Genomic DNA, 19870 nt, shown 5'->3' with positions numbered 1-19870 from the left:
TTCGTAAAGCACCAATGATATGCTATGTGTTGATGATTCACTCAGCACTGGTATTCTGGAAACAGAGTTCCTCTTTGAACCAAACTGAGGTCATAATAAAATTTGTTCTGCAGCCTTCTGCATAAGCATATGAGAGACCAGCATACAGACACTCTTCTTGGCACAGAGACGGTGCATGAGGCCATGATGCTTAGGCTTCTCTTTAACATACAGAAGGTTTGCATGAAGCAAATATCTTTGTGCTGGCCTGTGGCAACATGGATGAATTTCACCCTTTCAGCTGAGTTCTCATATCCAAAGCATGTTGCCATGTACTGGATCTTGGTAGGGGTAAAGGGGGGAGAAAGAGGGAAAATCAGCCTCTTCTTAAAACATGTGGCAGTGTCTGCAGTATGGCAGACAGCAGGAAATAAATCATGTTTAAGGATAAAAAATAAAGCAGTGTAGTTACCTTTAAAGCATAAAACTTATTATATGAATGTTTTATTTAATCCATTAGCAGCCAAACACTATTTTTGTTAAGTTAAAATAATTGTTAAGCCATTTTAGAAACCATTGTTTAGAATGGGACACCAAATTCTTTTAAAACAAAAGCATACTAGACCAAATTCAAAGCGGACAGGGTGATAATGCTGCTTTCTGAATCTGTTATATTTTTATGAATGATAGTCAAGAGCTATTACATATATGCTATGTTTAATGCCTAATGCTTTTAGCTCAGCAGCAATAAACCTTAAATAGAAGTCCCTTTTTAACTCTTCTACTCTACACCTACCAAGATGAAAATTAAAGCATCAAAGCACATCACATAATACTTTGCAATTCAGAGTTTTTAGCAGGTAAATCCTGATAGAGATTTAAAAGTGAATCACATGAGAAAAAGAAGAGGGAAAGGGAGCACAAGCCCATCCTTACTTTTAATTTTTCGTACCGTGAAATGTAACACGGTATAGCTATGTTCCATAAATACTTCAACAGTAAGCATAAAGACATCTTAAGAGTATAAAATGTCATCAAAGTTTCTAATCTTCTACAAAAAAACGTGGATGGAATCACCAGTTAAAAGAGAAAAAATGGACAGAGAACTAGAACTATTGTATCTTTTCTTAATTTTGCAAGTACGAAGTCATATAGTACAGATATTTATAAGACTAGCCTTACTGCCCTTCAGCTAAATAGGCCTCAGCCCAGGACCTTCCACCAAGGGAGGCCCTTCCTGAGTTCCAGATGTAACTCAGACCTACTATTTAGCTGAAACCCAACTCATTGTGGAAGTGGGGGGTGGGTGCTGGATGTTCTAAACTTCATCTGCTGGGAAAAATCCCAGTAAATTTGTTTAAAACTCTAAAACATTCCTAAAATAGTTTTCTAACACATGTATAGCATATACATAGTACATGATGGTATAGAATATAGGTTAGACTCTCATTTGGGATGGATGACCCAGTCATAACTTCAGAAGTCATGAATGATGTGGCCATCCAAAATTTGTGTTGAAATGCTGCAATATATCATCTTGCCTTTGCACCTGCTTGGGTCTCCCTCTGTGTGTACGTACGTTTGAAAAAGTTATAAAAACAAACACTAAAATGTTTCTAATTAATATGTTTGGCTTTAAAAAAAAAAAAAGTGCTAGGGTACTTAAACAGTTTCTATTGGCATACATTTGGGATTACTGCAATACTCACTAGTGACAGAGAGGGAGATTTTCAAAGGCACAGATGGCAGTTAGGTGCCTAACTACCATTTGTGCCTCGGAAAATCTCTACCATAGTCACAAGTTTCTCTTCTAGTTTTTCAAATACAATACATACACATATTCCACCAAACAAAAAAAAATTAGTTAAACACAGTTAAGGTTGCTCAAATTCCTACTCCACCAACACAACCATAAAAAAGCCTGTAAATTACGAAATAAGTTCTCAATACCCAACACTTGCAACTTAATTTCACCTTTTCTACATTTTCTCATTCAAATCCAATGTTTTTAACATACACACCTCATCTCTGCACCTTCACACAATATGTAACTTGAATTCTGACCTGAAACACCTGGGGAAAACCAACAACGTAACAGTGCTTCCTGCCAGCTGTGTGGCCATTCCCTGCAATTTTATTGCAAGTCTTGTAATATTTGATGTTTTACTCCAAGACCCAACTCCTGGAGAATTGCAGCTACATGAGAATCTCAGCTTTAATTTAAAAAGTAAGTTACTAGCCCTCACAGTTGCAGCAAAAACAAAAACAAAAAACCCACCAAAAAAAGAAAAAAAACCCCGAACATCTTTAAAATGTGCCCTCAGTATAACTTAAACATTCATAAATCAGACAGCAAAGAAAAAGAATTACTGCTTTAAAAATCTTATTTTTAAGTCAGTCTCATGATTTTTTGAGGCCTCACTCAATGTTTGAATGTCTGAGATTCAGCAATATTAAATGGACGTAGTTGGCAAATCGGATACTGGTCATGGTTGATGGCAGAATGCCATACAAGATGGGCCAGTGATCTGATCCAGTGTAGCAAAACCTGGATTCCTAAATGGAAAGTACCTTCTGTGTTCTCATACCACTCCTCCTGCCTCATTAATTCAGTTACATCATAATCAAGTGTCTGCCACATCAAAATGATTCTCCTACAAAAGAATTGTACACAAGACACTAGATTGTGGAATTACTGAGTAGTCAAACACAGAGGAGTAGCGGAATAAACAAACAAACACATAATGAAATAATGTTCATGACTGAAGGACTATTTGGTAAGTATGAGCCTTCTATTATAGTCAGTTTGGCTGCTGATTTCGATAAGATCAAGACCAGACTCAATATTGAGACAAAATGTAAAAGTTATAATAACATGGAAATATATGGCATGAAATGTATAAGGACTATGTAATATACTGTCATATGCAGATAAAGAATTTTAGCAGTTGTCTACCATTAACATCCATCCACAAGTGTAATGAATGTCATAATTCCAAACGTATGCAAGTTTGATGTGTTTTGTGCATACAAGCTCAGAAAAGGCATTTCACTTTTTTCTTTTTCAGGGAGCCATTTACAATACTGCAAATTGCTTACTTCCCCTATGCCTCTTGTTCTGGTTTGCCATTTACAACATCACAGTGTTCCATGCCTCTACTTTGGATGGCAGTTATAAAGCGGTGACTAAAGCAGATGACATTCTGCCATGCCTGTGGCTCCTTGGTAAATTTCACAGGAAGTTCTATTGACAGGCCTAGAGTTGCCAGTCATATTGTTAAACCACTGGTAGCCTGTCTGTGTTGACAGGAACGGTTAGACATGTTTTCTGACTTACCTTTGGTTCTGGAGAATTCATATACATTCTTGCACAAATCATTCCTTAAATCTTCGTATAAGAGTTAAATAGATTAGTAGCTACATGCCCATATTTATTTGGTTTGACTAAGCATATCTATTCCCTAATGATTTCCAGTTATAGACTGTACAGTTATAGTTTTTAGGTGAATAAAGAGGAGACTGGTCACATCTTTTCTGCTGAAAACAACCTCACATATCCTAGCTTGTGAACAAATACTTTTTAAAAAGCGCACACAGATTAATTCTAATGACTCGTATGGCATAACACACTTTTTCTTTTAAGTGTTCTGATATACCAGTGCCTAGATGCTACTTGCCATAGTATTTATAAATACTTCAATTAGATACATACATACAAACAAAAGATGAGTCCAAACTAAAGACATGAGACAGAAACTCAACTGAAGACACTCAGCAAGCTTCCAACAGCAACAAAAGTAGGGTAACCCATACGTTCCATTTCCCATATTTAAGCCCTCTCGCAGGTGTCCCAACTTTTTCTCAAAAATTGGTAAATTATCCTGTATTTTTTGCTTCCTGATCAGTACCAGGTTTACAGTGGTGCCAATGAAACCAAAGCGCTGGGCCCACACTCAGAAGGAACCATAACAAGATGGCTGCAGCCATGGTGGGTCCTGCTTGACAGCCACCCACCCACCAGCAGTGAGTGGGGAGGTCCAGGGGCCGATGCGGGTGGGTATGCAAGGCTGGTGGCGGGGCAAGGCTGCATTATGTGGGGTTGGGCTGCTCCCCCTGCCGGTCCATCAGCACAGTCTCTGCCCACCCGCCATATGCCGGCTCTGGAGTCGATCCTGGCTCGGCCAGCAGGGCTTTCTCCTAAGTCCAGTCTCCGGCCACCGCTGACTGTGCTCTGCAGCAGCTGGTGAGCGAGGGCAGGCGGTGGCCTCAGGCCAGGAAGATGCAGCATCAGGTACTGGAAGAGGCGGGCCTGTCCCCAGCCACCAACCAAATCTGCGCACCCCCCATCATGTGGGCCGTCACAGGGGGCTCTTGACCCTCTATTGGCCGGGGCAGCACAGGCTGGTAGGTGCACTTATGTTCCTGGTCCATTTTGGTGCCTGGTTCTGGGTCAGGTTTTTTTTTTTTTTAAACCAGGGAGATGGGGGGGAAGAGGTGCTCAGTCAACTTGATGTTAATTTGAACATTTGTACTGCATAGTTCTGATTGATTGCCATTGAAATTGCTTGAACAGAACTAATTTTAGCAGGTGTCCTGTATTCAGCATAGAGAAATATGGTCACCCTAAACAATAAAGTCAGTATGGAGGCACTCAGGGACTCATGGGTGTTTCTCTACAGCCAGTTAGCCTGGAATATCTCAGAGATTTAAGATGTTTGAGCATTCTGAGATTAATTAAAGCTTATGCAGCACTTTGACTCACGTTAAGTACTATTATATGAGGGAATGTACACTTCATCCCATAAGAAAGATAAGTTGTTAAAATCCGTGTACAGTTCCTTATTTTATATATAGCTGTACTAAATCCTGGAAAGCTAAGCTGAACCTATGTCACAAGATATTTTGAAAGTAAGTTTTTTTTTAAATTCTATACAAACGAAGAGAAGGTAAACTTTCAGTCTGATTTGTAAAAGTCAGCTTCTATATTAAAATATTATTTACATACAAATATTTAATCTTTCTAGTTAAGTATGTACTCTATCCAAGAATTCACAAATCTCTCTAAATAGCATTGAAGGGATCTCAGAGAACAAATTGTCACCATACCTAAGGGGTAAAAACAGAGCTGAGAAGTGCACCTAATGTGAGCTCAGGATGCCTTGACCATGCTTCATTTAAAAATATCCACAGAGACTGGGTATGGAAGGTGAATGAGCAAACCTCAGTCAATTTTGCCAGTAAGGGAGAGGAGCTGGTGCATAGGTACAGTTTTATAATTGCATTAGTAACAAATGAGTCTTGCCATTCTGCCTTTAACTCCTCAAACAGAAAGAAACTGAAATGGTTGCTTCACAGAGCCAAAGAACACAGACTGGAGATGAGGAGAGCGTACCTGCTCCTTCTGAAAGAGAAAAATGAGCATTATTCATGCTTTGGGTGTTCTCTGTGACAGTGACCACACAGAATTCGCATCTGCAGCTCTCCAGTAAATGCGGAGTGAAATGTTAATGGCCTGTAACTTGACCAGAAACATATGCCTTCAAACTGTATTAGAAAAAATTTGATACTACAGTTACATTAAAACACTTATTTCCATGAATGTGTTTTAACATATATGTTTAACACTTATATAACTGAAGCATGCATTAAATGCATGTTAAAAATCATTTTATGGATTCTGTTTAACATACACTTGTGTTAACATTAAGTATTTATTTGTATTATGTGATTAGTTGCAGGTAAAAACACAAATAAAGAAACTACCTTAGATTTTAAACATTCACTGACTTGACCTATCTGCTCATCTTTCTCTGAAGAGATTACAGTCACAGCCCATCAAGGTCCTTGAGCCTACTGTGCAATACTGTACCTTGCTCTTGTAAAGACAAAGAGGAGGTGCATAAAATCCAGGATGTGTAAAATAAGTGATCAGGAGCAACTGAGCATACCAAGAAAGAACCTTCATAAACGTGTGTACTTGGAGAGTAGACGGTGGCAACCTAAAGTCTTAAAAGTACAGCCAATTTTATGTATAATATGTGGAGAAGAAACAATGCTGTACATCGGTAGAATGGGTCAGTGAATAGGATACTATGCATTTTTAAAAGGAATGTTAATATAGAAGACGACAATAGAAAGCTTAAGTAGTAATTCATCTAATTCAGGCCTCATCAAGAAGGAATTAAGAAAAATATTCTCTCCATAGTGAGCCAAATATCCTCCTCTTTATTCACATAGGCAGCTGAAAATGGATTCTGCAGCCTACAAAGCAATATTGCCAACCCCAAGTGTTCAAAGCGCTGCCCAAACTACCAGGAGACTGGTTTAAAAACCATGAGACTCTAAAAAGTAATAAATTGAGTCTTTGGGGTAATAGGGACAAGGTGTCACATTTTCAAGATTTTCTCCACAACCAGCACTAGAAACGTTTGTTTTTAGAACAGAAGACGAAATACACGACTCAAGTAACTAAGAGGAACACCAAGTGTGGAAAAAATAATAATAATATTGCACAAGATGACAATGATTGAAGAATACTTGTTAAGTCGTTTGCCAGCATGTAAACTTTTTTTAAAAAAAGTTTAACACAAGAGAAATGTACACATGTTCAGTTTATTAGATGCTTTCTCCAGCATACTCAGTCACATAAAATACTGTAAAAACATGCCCTTCAGTGCAGTGCCTAAGTTGTCACACACTGCCCCCTCTTCCTTTGAGGTATGAAAGGCCCTAGACGCAGCAGAGCCTGGCTAAGGCTGCTATGCCAGGATGAGGTTTGGGGAGCCCATACAGAGGTCCAATAGCCCCGCACACTAGAGCGCTCTGTTTCCTAACGGATTTCAGAGTGGGTCAGTGGATCTGTAACTATCTGATAATATTCCCTTCCTTTGAAGCAAGAAGCCTCAGGAGATACTGCAACCTCAGCCTGTTAGCAGTGCCTCGAAAAATGATTTGCCCTAAAAGGAATATATACATAAAAAATTGATTCCTTTGGTATTTTTAGTACACCAAATATATTTTTAATAAAAAGTGTTGAGAATGTTAAGGTTACAAAGTCAAGCACCTAGAAATCAGGCAATACCAAAATTTAACACTGCATGCACAATCTTAACATTTCCTCTTGGGCATGTTGTGCTATATTACTATTTCCATAGCACCCCTACTTCTTTTCAGGGATTTCTTGAATCTGAAGCTATAGAAAAGAAATGATATTTTATTATTTGAGAAAGAGTGTATCATAGAACTAAAGACTACCATAATTTGCAAAATCAAATAAGCTCTCAAAACAAGGAAATTCCACTTTCAATTTCCAGTGCCAAAAGACTTGAGCATAAAATGTGTCCCTTATCCTATATCAATTCTTCCCCCAATTACACTATAGACTTGTATCTATTTTTTAATGTCTCAAACAATCAAAATATTTACGTTTTGACTGTCATATAAACAAAAATAAATAGAATATTGCTGCAGTACAATGCACCCAAAATAAAAGCTGTCTTAAAGAATGATTCATATATGTTTCTATGTCACCAGCTTCATATTACTTTATTCCAAATACGATACAGGCATTTGATTTCTAAATTATTCCTAAATAAAAACCCTGATATCCACAATGTACCTCAAAATTTTATTAGGGATTTTACAAGAGGCTCAGATGTATCTTATGACCCAGAGTATCTTTCCACCCCTAGAATGATCCCCAAAGGTCTGAACAGTAGTTTCTCATCCATATTTTTGATGGAAGACCTCCTCAAACAGCGTAACAAAAAAAAAAAACAAAAAAAAATCTGCAGATATAGCAAGATCCTTAATCTCATCGTATTCTAACACCTTTCATGGGTATTTGTAGATTTTGACTGAATCTCAAGTTCATAAGTGATGAATTTTATAGGAGAACATGTTTGAAAACCTGGATCACTTAGAATCCTAATTCCCATTGACTTTCAATCAGATTTAGGCTCCTAAATCACTTACAGGCATATTTTCATAGATATTTAGATGTCTAAAAATGCAGCTAGGCACTTCTGAAAATGCTACTAATCACCTAACTCCCATTGAAAACAATGGAAATTAGGCACCTAACCTTCTTAATTGCTTTTCAAAATGCCACTAGAGCCCAGATCCTCAAAGGTCCCACTGCAATCAATGGAAGTTTAGGGGCATAAACACCTTTGAGGATCTGGGTCTCGGTGCCTATCTGCATCTTTAGGTGCCTAAATATCTCTAAAACGGTGGTCATATTTACCCATTATCCCCTTCCTCAAAACCCCACATATGGGCCACATCTTATATTCCTTACTCAGGCAAATCTAAACTCCATGACCCATTATGTGAATCCCAAATTTGCTATTTAGGTGGAATAATTAAAACATCTTTACAGACAATACACATTTTGGGTTTTTTTTATTTTTTGGGATTTTTTTTTTTAAATAGTTAGCTTCCCAAATTTTACAAATACTCCATTTGAAGAACATTTTCAGTGACATCATTTGGCCTATAAGTTAAATATCTCGACCCCGGACTTGCACCCGGTGCATATTACAAATCCTCACTCTCAAAACTCCCATTGGATATTGTGTGCACACACAGGACCCTACTAATTATTAGGCTCAGTAAGTGTTCAGATGTGTGACTAAAATGTAGATGGCTGTTTCAACAAGGTAGTGGTAGTAACTAGTATTGCTAAAATATATTAGGAAGTGGACATATATTTACTAAGAGAAAGATATACTTTATACAAGATGTGTAACAATTCAATTGTTCTAAGCCCCTAGGTTGTTCAGTTGGGAGCCTAAGGGGGTTGGGTGCCCAAATCCCACTGAATTTCATTGGATACCAAAATCTCCTAAACTCCTTTGAAAATCTCAGCTTTAAAAAAAAAAAAAAAAAAAAAAGCTATATTCTAATGCTATACAACAAAACAAAAATATAATGGACTACTTGAAATACAAATGAATGCAAGTTGCTGTTGCATCTATCACTGAACAAAATAATATACTTTTTGTGTATGTAGAATGGATTTTTCCCCTCAGCAGCACTGATGCTCTCAACAAGAAGTTTTTCCGTGGCCACAGGTAAATTGCTCTGGATCTTTTGGAAGAGGAAAATAAAAAAAAAGGTATAAAACTGAAAGTGGAAGAGGCTTTCCATTGAGGACCGTCTCAGTTTCAGAAAGGGGCTATGCATTAATTTGCTACTAAGAGTCCTCAATTTTGCACATTAGTGATTGAACCATCAGCAGCTTGGGAGATCATCAGAGCTGAGTGGAGAGAGGAGGAAATAAGCATTCTTCTTCTGCCAAATGTTTGGGAAGATGAAAAGAAACCAATCGGTTATTATATAGTAAATTTATTCTGGTCATTGAATTGAAACAAATGTTAATAGATTTGTATTATATATGGGCCATATTATCAAAAAAAGATATTAGAAGGATGTTCTTCTTTGTAATATTACATACACAAGTATAAGGACTTCCAAATTCCATATATATTTTCATTATGAACAAGATTATTTTTCAGAAACTAGAGTCTGCTCGGATAAACATACAATGAAAAAGAAGATATGATGATACAAGCTTTTCCATGTTCTGTCTGTGCTGAAATTACTGTTATGACCATAATTGAGTTCCCTAAACAAAAACAGGCAGGTTATTAATCAGTACGATGGATTGGCTATGAATTTGCCAGAAACTATTTATCTGACATACTTAATACTTTATATTAATATAAAAAGCTGTTGCATTGACATTCAAACATATTTCAAAGTAGCAACTGGTATAATGAACTAGCATTTATACTTAAATTTACTTTTTACATCTAGCCATGTTTATCTGGTTACCCAGTCATATCAAAATAAATACAATATAGTGTTAGGAATTAGACTTCAAAAACTTAAAATGTCTCCACTGCACTAGGGATGATTCTGGTTAGACAATCTGCTTTCAATCCGTTTATATTTCATTCATAAAAGTGGAGGTTTTCCTGGGTCCTGCAGTATAAGAGCGGGGCAGACACACCCCTATCCACTAGCACCCACAAAATAAGACCTGAATTGACTTAGGAGATATGGAACTCAAGACTGCCCCATTAAGAAGAACCCTTATTTTAGAAGTGAGTAGCATAAGGAATAGACCTACACAAAAGCAGCAAGGAGATGCACCAGAAGGGAGTAGTAGGCCAGCATCTTCCCTCCTGTGAAGGCAATACTGCAATTAAGATGTAGATTGGTAAGGAAAGGATGTACTGGTTTTCTTGAAAGCTCCTACATCAGCAAATAAGATTGAGCTTTCCTGAGTTGCAATAAATAAATAGGGTTTTGATGGGACTAACGACTTTTGCAGGGGGTACAGGAGCTCTTATTTTAAATAAAATGGTGTATTTAAGAGCCAATCTATAATTCTGCGAAAAATAAAAGCAGTATTACTGTATTAAGTAATGCATATCCAATAGATATGATTAAATCAGGTATTTATATATTATATTTTGTTATTTTGCAATAAGTCTTACTAGACAAGCAGTTCAATAGCAATATTACTGGCCCAAGCTTGTCAATTTTGGAAGATCTTATTTAGAAATTCAGAAAATAGATGCATTTTGCAATGGTCTGTGACAAACATAATGCATATAGTGTGCAGACACTATGTTATAAATAATTATTAATTTAGATGTAATCATCTTAAGAGGAAGCAGAAAAATCAGAACCCATATTTTCTGAAATATGTAGAAACTCAAAATATTTTTTCTCCCTTGACTACTGATAATTTTGGCAGTATTTGCTGCTAGCATTATTAAAATGTACATATTTAAAATCCTAATGAGGTTAAACTGAAATTTCTAACTGATATGCTGTAAAAATCATATTACAATGAACCATGAAGTAGAAAGTGTATATGAAATTTTGTGCAAAACTGAACACTCATGAGCTCTGCTGAATCTATTATCTGCTTCATTTACATGTCAATCTACATCCCTATTTTAAAAACCCCTTAAAACAAGTGTTCCATGCCTCTTTAGTACTAAACAAAATATAATTAAATTAGTTTTATACATGCATCTAAATAAACAAACAAGTTACCTTTGCTGTCTGATGGCATCAAGTTAATTGTTGTGATTGGGGCAAATTTTTAAAATAAGAATTATGCAAACTTTTTTAAAGCAGATACTATTTCTATTCAGTGCAGTTGTGTGTCGAAGTTCCTTATATGAAGCAACTTTAAAAAAAAAAAAATAATAATAATGAGCTCGAAACTACCTTAGGTTATTTTCATTAATATGCTGTCTATTACTTTTAACTTCAACTAAAATATCTGAGAAACAAACCTCAACTACAGTATCTGTAGATTCCTTCCATAGATTGCTCTGTGAGTCCTTGTACTTTGTAATCCATCATAAGATCTGCAACTCACATTCAGAAATAAATGAATTTCTTTACTGCCTACCAGCAGCTCTGAAGGTTATTTCCTATGGTATGTGCACAGAGCATAGTCCACTACTCCTTTTTTCAAAATCTCTCTTATATAACAGACTACAGGCACTGTCTCTGAAGATGTGATCTCATGTTTCTACATTGCAGCATTCAACATATCATGCTCCTCAAATAACACAGTTCTGGACCATTGATCAAGTTCTGTTAATAAGGATTATCTAATAAAATTTTCTATCCAGCTTTTCTGTTTAGACTGGTATGCATACAAAGCTTTGAAAAGATAACTCATTTATACTCGGAATAGAATATAGCTGCATAAACTTTGCACAGGATTGGTTTTAAAGAAGCATCTGAGGATTTATAAAATGTATATGTTTTGCTTATTTATCATAAGCCTCTCAGTCTTTTGCAAATAAAGTGCTAACATAAAAGGATTCATGCAAGCCCTAAAGTGATTTTGTGAGTCAAGGGCTAATAAGGAAAGTATTCAGTAACTTCCTTTCCTTAAACCTAACCCATGCTGTAGTACTGTATTTACTGAGTACTTTGAAGTGTTACCTGAATTAAAAAAAAAAAAAAAAATCAATAATGAATGTAATCACAAATAAATTACCAACCTCTCTCTTCTCACAGACAGCTGATCAAAATTAGATTGGACAACTTAGTAGACTTCTATTTAAATAAATAAACTATATGGAATGAGTATCTAGAAGATGTTTTTCCTTCAGTCTCTCTCACAGGCATAGACAATAGGTTTAAATACAGGTTACATGATTTTGTATAGTCCTTTACCTGTCTTAGATAATAACAGTAAGTTCTTCCTTGAAAATTGAAAAACCCTCTAATATGTCTTGTAAGAACTATAATGATATGAACAGGCATACTATACATACATGTCAGGATGTATGATGAAAGAACTGAATCTAAAAAGTTTCTAATTCGTCTTCTCTTGCTGCTGTCAATAGAAAAAAAATCACACCAATGTTTTGAAGTGTTTATATATCAAGAGCTGCAATTGCTGCAGTTCATAAAAGTTAATACCTGACAGTTTAATAAAGCCTATCCCTTTCTAAATTATCTTTAGTAAACCACTGCAAGTTTCCTTGATGAAATTAATCACTAAATTTAATCATAAATCCCTGAGCCAAAGCAAATCACGCCCTAACATTTAAAGCATGTAATATAAAATGTACCAGAGTAACCAGGCTTCTCATTTTTGTTTCTCACGTTTTTATTCCCCCACCACACAGTCAAGGGGAAACTTAAGACGGGCATTAAAATGATCTTTTGTTAGCGTTATTTCTTAAAAAACTGTCGCCCAGATCAGTTTCTGTATCACAAGTAGTATGGTTGCTGCTTCACCTCCTTTGTAGTGACTTGATTCAACTGAGGCTACGTTTGAAGCAATCGATGCGAGCACACTATACACCAGAATAAGGGTAAGGGGAGGGAAAAGAAGAGAAATGCATCTTTCCTTTCAGCCATTAATTATAGATCAACCAAATATCACATTGCACATCACACACCCCAACCCCCGGCTCCAGCCGGATATTTCACAGACATTGGTTCCAAAGAAGAAAAGCCAAACACTTATTGTCACTTCACTGTCCATATGACCGAAAACCCAGCTGGCTGCACTGAAATCTCACGATTTGATGTCTCTAAATATAGACTACAAGGGTTTTCAATGTAGGGAAGAAGCGGACATGGACGTATGACTAAGTATTTCAATTTCATTCTTGCAAATAGAGTAATGCCATGGACCACAGCAGCCCAGGACTATATGGAAGAGCAGGGTCTATTTCCCCCTCCCCTCCCCTGGTATTTTTATGACTTCACTGCTGTAATGAGTATATCATTGCAGGATAGAGAACCTAGTATTGCTGATGCCCTACATATGCAAGCGACAAACGTATAAGGCAAGGCAAGGGGGGGGGGGGACAGAGGAAAAAGCACACACTTTATTATCTCTCCGCGAAAGGCACAAGCAATGTTGCCAGGGCCAAACACAGCTGCCTTCTAAAAAGGAGGGGGACCTTTGCAATGTGGGTACCAAAAGCCAATACCGGCTATGGCTAGCAACAGCAGACGAAATAATGCAAGAGCAGGAGAGGAGAAACCTGGCACCATTACGATCGCAATTGCACTCACCGAACGGCGTCGACCCTGCCTGCTTTTTCCCAAGCATCCACAATAAATAAAATCCTCAATCCGGTGGGGTGGAGGAAAGGTGTGTGCGGCGCCCCCGGGCTTCAATGCAAGGTCCTGACCTTGCCCAGCTGCAGCATCCTTCGCTTTGCGTGGTTGTGCTGGTTTCTGCCGTGGGACAACTGCTTGCTGGCGGCGGCTGCTGCGGGGGGGAGAGGCTGGCTCCACATCCACCGCCCGTTCTAGAGAGGCAAAGTCTCTGGATCAGCCTCTGGTTTCCTCCCCCCCTCTTCCGCGCCTCTGCCAGGCTCAGGAGCGGCGATCCGGTGCAGCGGATGCCGCTTGGCACATCCGCCGCCGGCTGGGGCTGGAGACGATACAGTCACAGCTGCCGCTGCGCCCCCTTCTCCTCCCAGCTCCGGCAGGAGCGCGCGCCTGGTGCGGCTGATGAGCCTGGGCTGGGGCGGGCGGCTACGCTCGCTCGCTCGCTCGAGCTCACTGAGACGCCGCCACCTGCGCCTGACGAGGAGGGGGCGCGAGGCTCCTCCCGGGCAGCGTTCGAACCGCCAGGTCCCGGGCAGGCGCGCGCCGCGGGCTTGCGGGGAGCGACACACAGCAGCAGAGCCCAGGCTGGGCGAAGGCGCGGCGGGGGGCTGCAGAGCTGGCGGGGAAAGCGGGGCGCCTCGGCCAGGCTTATCTTAGGGCCGGTGCATCCTCGCGGGGAAGCTGGGCCGTTTCCCTCCCCGCTGCACACCCCACCCCCTCTGCCGTTCCCCTGAGGCAGGGCGTGCACGTTGCTTTGTTTGAAGTGGGGCTTCATGAGCAAGGGAGAAGAAAGGCCAGCACCGCAGAGCCAGAGAAAGCCATGTGCAGCGATCACGAGGGGGAAATGGAGGGAGCAAAGGGAGGAGGGGGCTTTTGAGTGAGTGGGCACGAGTTAATAGCGCAGGTGCGTGTGGCGGAGCAGGATACAGCCGGGGAACAATGCGCTCGCAGGGACACCCACCCACGCACGCTGAAGTACAGCTGCTGCAGGAGGACCAGGGAAAGAGATGTGGGAAATGCCCTTGAGTTACCCTCCGACGGGTGAGAGTAGGGGAGAGCAGAGCCGTGCTGCTGAGCTGTTTATGGGAGGCTGAGGCGTAGGGTGATCTGGGCAGGCCGTTGGTGCTGAGCAGCCACCACAGGCTGGCGGCTACCTTCCCAGCTTTAGCTGAGCGCGTTCAAACTTCTGGTCAACTACCTAAACAATGGAGCAATTGCTTATGTCGCTGCTCCTGACTCGCTCGCTTTCCTTCCTCACTACTCTGAATCCCTCTCTGACTTGTCCTTACATGGCAAATCCACTTAAACTATTTCCAGGGGTCTCGTTCCGGACTGCCAAAGTGATTGAGGAAACACGGCAAGCGTGTAGCTTTAACCCCTGGCTCTAATGCAGAAACGTAGGTAAAAATACCATTGCAGCCATAACCCAGCCACCAGCCCCATTGCGGTGTATTTCCTTGAGCAAAGTTTTCTCGTTTGGGAAAGACGTTAATCTGCCTTCTTAGCAGTGACCTGAGCACAGCTGCAACAATCAACAAAACCATGTCGGCAGCTGAGCTGGCAGGGTGACGCCTACATTTAATAGCAGGTCTCAGTTATACCAGATCTAGAGCATCTGAAGTCTGGTAAATGAGAGCTGTGTGTTTCGGAGACAAGAAAGGCTTCTGTTTCCGTCGAGGGAGGGGGACCAGTTTCTCCTTTTTCGTTTTTAAATCGTTGACACCCAAGTACATATTCTAATTTTAGAACAAAGTCATTTAATGGTCTGTCAACAAATTGCAATTAGCAGGCACTTTCTTAGCAGATGTGAATTTCAAAAATATATTTTCATACAGATTGAGCAGACTCAGTAATAATGATTGCCACCGAGATCAGATTTCAGAATGACTCACTGCTGCCACCTTTTGCCTGGTGATTTCCACAATTTTCCCAAGCAACCCTAAATGATACTTTATGATCAGACATGAAGAAGAGCTTTATATAAATTGGAAATCTTGTTTTCTCACCAATAGAAATTGGTCCACTAAATGATATTACCTCATCCACCTTATTTTTCCAGTATCCTGGGACCAGCGCAGCTGCAACAACACTGCATACATTACTTTTCACTAACATTTTAGTAAAAGTTATTTTTAATATTAATTTTGTGGGGTGACCAAAGATAGTATTTTCAGATCATTTATTCACGTTAACTCCCAATGCCAAAACCATATTATGTTCTTTATATTTGTTTTATGTTTTGGGTGTGTATTTTTGTTTTGCTTACTTATTCCACTTCTGATTTGTATTAGTCCCATAATCCCTGATTAGCTAATTAAATAGCAAAAGGGAAATAAAACATATTTTCTTTCAATTTTAAGATTAAAAATCAGAATGTAATGTGCACCCCACCTTGACACTGTCTCATTTACTAAGTAGCTTTAGCATCAGGAGGAGGAGATTTGCTTCTTTTGATCAAAGAGAAGGCAGCACACAAGAAGACCATTCAAAAAAAGATAACCTGGGTAAATGGGGTCCCCAAACATAAGATGCCACAATGGCTAGTCCTTCTGCAGGAGACTTTACAAAGTTGAGCATTATCTAACTCAGTCTTTTAGATTCTAATCAAAGGTCTACTCTTGCAACCAAGAGAAAGGTTTGTCCCCCTTGCCTCCTGACCACCAGCCCTACTGGCTCTGTTAGAACTCAGGCTAGAGAAATCATTCCAATTATTTAGATGTCTTTAACCTTTACAGGTCTGAGGCAGCTTTAGGGTGGGATTTTCAAAAGTACCCAAATGATTTAAGATTGTGAACCTAGGCACCTTTAAAAATCCCACCCTTAATGCCTAGTCTTAATCACAATGATTAATACCTTACTTTGGTCTAGGTTGTGGATTTGCCATTAGCCTCCTCTTCCCCCCCCCCCTCCAAAAAAAAAAAAAAGCATATAATTACAGGAGTATTATCAGCTGCACTGGCAAATTCATAATGGGATCTATGTGTGTGCCTGCATGCAAAATCAAAACTCTACCCCACTCCTTGAACCTTTACACTGGCAATAGCCCAGGCAGAAGAGTAAGGGGTCTCCTCTTACTCCCCTACTTTAGGGCAGAATGCAAGCACCTAGGGCAAGCCACAAACTTGTCCTCTGATTCTGGCAGCCTTCTGTTGAGCAGAATCTTGCTATGGGCCAGATTCTGCTACTCTTACACCTTTTGTGCCATAAGTAGGTCCATTTTCTCCGTTGCAGACAAAGGTGCTACTCAACATGAGCAAGGGTGACATAATCAAGGTACTATTCTAAATAATGGTAGCATAATCAAGCAATAAGTCAAAATTGTCACTCCCAGGTGGAAAGGTAGAAGGGCTTACCAGTTTGGATCTTCTTTCTATAGTATGTGTTAGATATTACATTTTTTCCCTTTTTTTCCTGGTGGTGCTGTAGGCAAATAGTGGAAAACTTATCCAATAATATTTTATTTAACCACAAATTAATAACTAAGACACTATGAATAGAGGATTCAAGTCTCTCAGATTAACCCAAAAAGTATAGATTCTATTTTGGTCTATATTCCAAATTCCCTTTTGTGGAAATTTCCTTTGATATCAGTAGCAGCAGGATTGGGCTGTTAATTTTTAACACTAATAATGTCTCCAAATGTTCTCCAAATTCTCATAATTAATTGTTTCCAGTAAGTACAACAAACATTTCCAACAAACACAAACAAATATGGCTTTTGGCTTCCAGTTATTACTTTAGGTGTCTGGACTAATCCTGTGAAGCCTACCTCTATTGACTTCAATGGGAGATTAGTTTGTAGAACAACTGTGGAATCGGGTCCCTCAAAGATCATATGAAAGCCAATATTTTCCAATTAGGTGCCAACAGATACCTAATTCCATATTTAGTCACCTACTTTTGAATGTCTGATTTTCAGATGTGCTGAGCATCTACTGTTCCAGTTTACTTAAATGGACAATGTCAAACTGAATGTTTAGCCATTGACAAATTTTAACTTTAGTTAAATTAGTGGATTCAATTTTAGTAGATTTTTTCAGAGATGTATAGTTTTCCTGCATGAACTATTCAAGATGCCAAGGACTAATTTATTTTATTTTAATATATTTTAAGAAAAAGAGAAATGATTTACTGTTTATTCCCTTTCTCCAGTTCTTCTTTTTCAAAAACTTCTTTAGAAGGTCCTTTAACATTACGTGTAGATGCAAAGGTTTCACTATTTTTTGAATGGCAAAATAATGATTTAAAGTACATCTTATGTCAGAACTGTGCCACCTGCCTCATTCACTGCATGGAAATCAGACATATGTACAGAGCAGGTGACAGACTACTGCCCTCACCCAGTAGCACCAATTTGTCAGCCCAACATGTTGAATTTATAAAAGGATTGCAGTGTGAGGACAGGTGGAAAAATGCATCTGCTTCAGCTTTGTACTCATTTTCTTCTACTGTTTTAAAATGTCCACCAAAACAGGGAGCATTTTATGGAAAAGGCAATTTAAGATTTTTTTCACCATTCTTCTGCCAAAGAAGCATTATGCCTAATATTCTTGAGAAGTTTGTGAAGTTTACTTTTATATTACTCAGGCATTGTCACCTGGGGGATATTCCATAAACTAATGGACCTCACTTAGTTTCCCCCATGTATGAAAGTTTATAATATTCAAATGGAAAACTGATCTTTCCAGAGAACTTTTTATGAATCTTAAGAAAGTGGTGCCTAAGGCCCAGTACCACAAATGAACTTAGGGATTGTAATGCTGAGCATTGCAAAGCTTAACTTTTAGATGCCTAGGAAAATCACAGGAACAACATTGTGATCCACAAAGCCTGGGTCATGTGCCTCCACACCCTATAAAATGATTTAGGAGAGATAAGTGCCTGGAATGCAATCTACAAAAGCCATCATGCTGGGTGGGGAAAAGCCTTAACTAGCCAATGGGAGTTGCTGATTAGAGGCGTATAACCTAAGCCCCATCCCTCTCACAGAATTAGGTGCCTAAATCTGGGCTGCAGGGAAGCATCTATTTCTGCTTCTGATCCATAACCAGGAGCCCTTCTCTTGGAGTCAGGTGGCTTAGTCACTTAAAACATTTCTTACAAGAATAAGTTAGGTGCCTGCCTTTCTCCACACCAAATAGCTGGAGGAGGAGGGGAAGCTCACCCTATAATCTTTAGCCCAGTGATTAGAGCACACACTTGGAATAGGGGAGATGTGTGTGCTTCAATGTTGATAAATGCAAAGTAATGGACATTGGAAAACATAATGCCAACTATACATATAAAATGATGGAGTCTAAATTAGTTGTTACCACTCAAGAAAGAGATCTTGGAGTCATTGTGGAGAGTTCTCTGAGAACATCCATTCAATGTGCAATGGCAGTCAAAAAAGCTAAGAGAATGTTGGGAATCATTAGGAAAGGAATAGATAATAAGTCAGAAAATATCATCTTGCCTCTTTGTAAACCCATGGTATGCCCACATCTTGAATACTGCATGCAGATCTGGTTGCCCCATCTCAAAAAGGATATATAGGAATTGGAAAAGGTACAGAAAAGGACAACAAAAAATATTAGGGGTATGGAACGGCTTCCATATGAGGAGGGATTAATGAGACTGGGACTTTTCATCTTGCAAAAGAGACGGCTAAAGGAGGACATGATAGAAGTCAATAAAATCATGACTGGTGTGGAGAAAGTAAATCAGGAAATGTTATTTACTCCTTTTCATAACATAAGAACTAGGGGTCGCCAAATGAAATTAATAGGTAGCAGGTTTAAAACAAACAAAAGGAAGTATTTCTTCACACAACACACAGTCAACCTGTGGAACTCCTTGCCAGAGGATGTTGTGAAGGTCAAGACTATAATTTGGTTCAAGAAAAAATTAGATATATTCATGGATGATAAATTCATCAATGGTTATTAGCTAGGATAGGCAAGGATTGCTCTTTGCCAGAAGCTGGGAATAGGTGACGGGATGGATCACTTGATGATTACCTGTTCTGTTCATTCCCTCTGAAATACCTGGAATTGGCCACTGTCGGAAGACAGCTGTGACACTCCACCCCCATGTAAGTCCTTATGGTGTGATTGTGTATCATTCATGTTCACCCTTATAGTGTAATTGTGTATTGTTTAATGCAAAGTATATCATGTAAGATGTTTTTGGAATGCTCATGGCATACTGAACATTATTGTTATAGTGATATGTTTGTTGCAATGTCATATGTATGGTTATGAGGCTCTGCTATGTAATATTCCCAAACATGTGT

General features: G+C 39.0%; 1 protein-coding gene across 2 annotated transcripts in view; it reads right to left on the bottom strand.

Annotated features, from left to right (window-relative positions):
- CTNND2 (catenin delta 2) overlaps nt 1-15064 on the bottom strand; it is a 1025780-nt gene extending 1010716 nt beyond the window's left edge. For both annotated transcript variants that reach the window (XM_067570033.1, XM_067570040.1), the window contains exon 1: nt 13555-15064. In XM_067570033.1, the coding sequence (XP_067426134.1) occupies nt 13555-13591 (37 nt within the window). In that variant the 5' untranslated portion in view covers nt 13592-15064. The remainder of the gene's footprint in view (nt 1-13554) is intronic.
- Between the last annotated feature and the right edge of the window lie 4806 nt (nt 15065-19870).

The sequence above is a fragment of the Emydura macquarii genome, unplaced genomic scaffold (assembly GCF_026122565.2).
Source record: "Emydura macquarii macquarii isolate MOO-44397 ecotype Brisbane River unplaced genomic scaffold, CSIRO-AGI_Emac_v2 contig_320, whole genome shotgun sequence".
In the NCBI taxonomy this organism is placed as follows: domain Eukaryota; kingdom Metazoa; phylum Chordata; order Testudines; family Chelidae; genus Emydura; species Emydura macquarii.
Note: the sequence above shows the minus strand (reverse complement) of the source record. Positions and strands in the feature narration are given on the sequence as shown.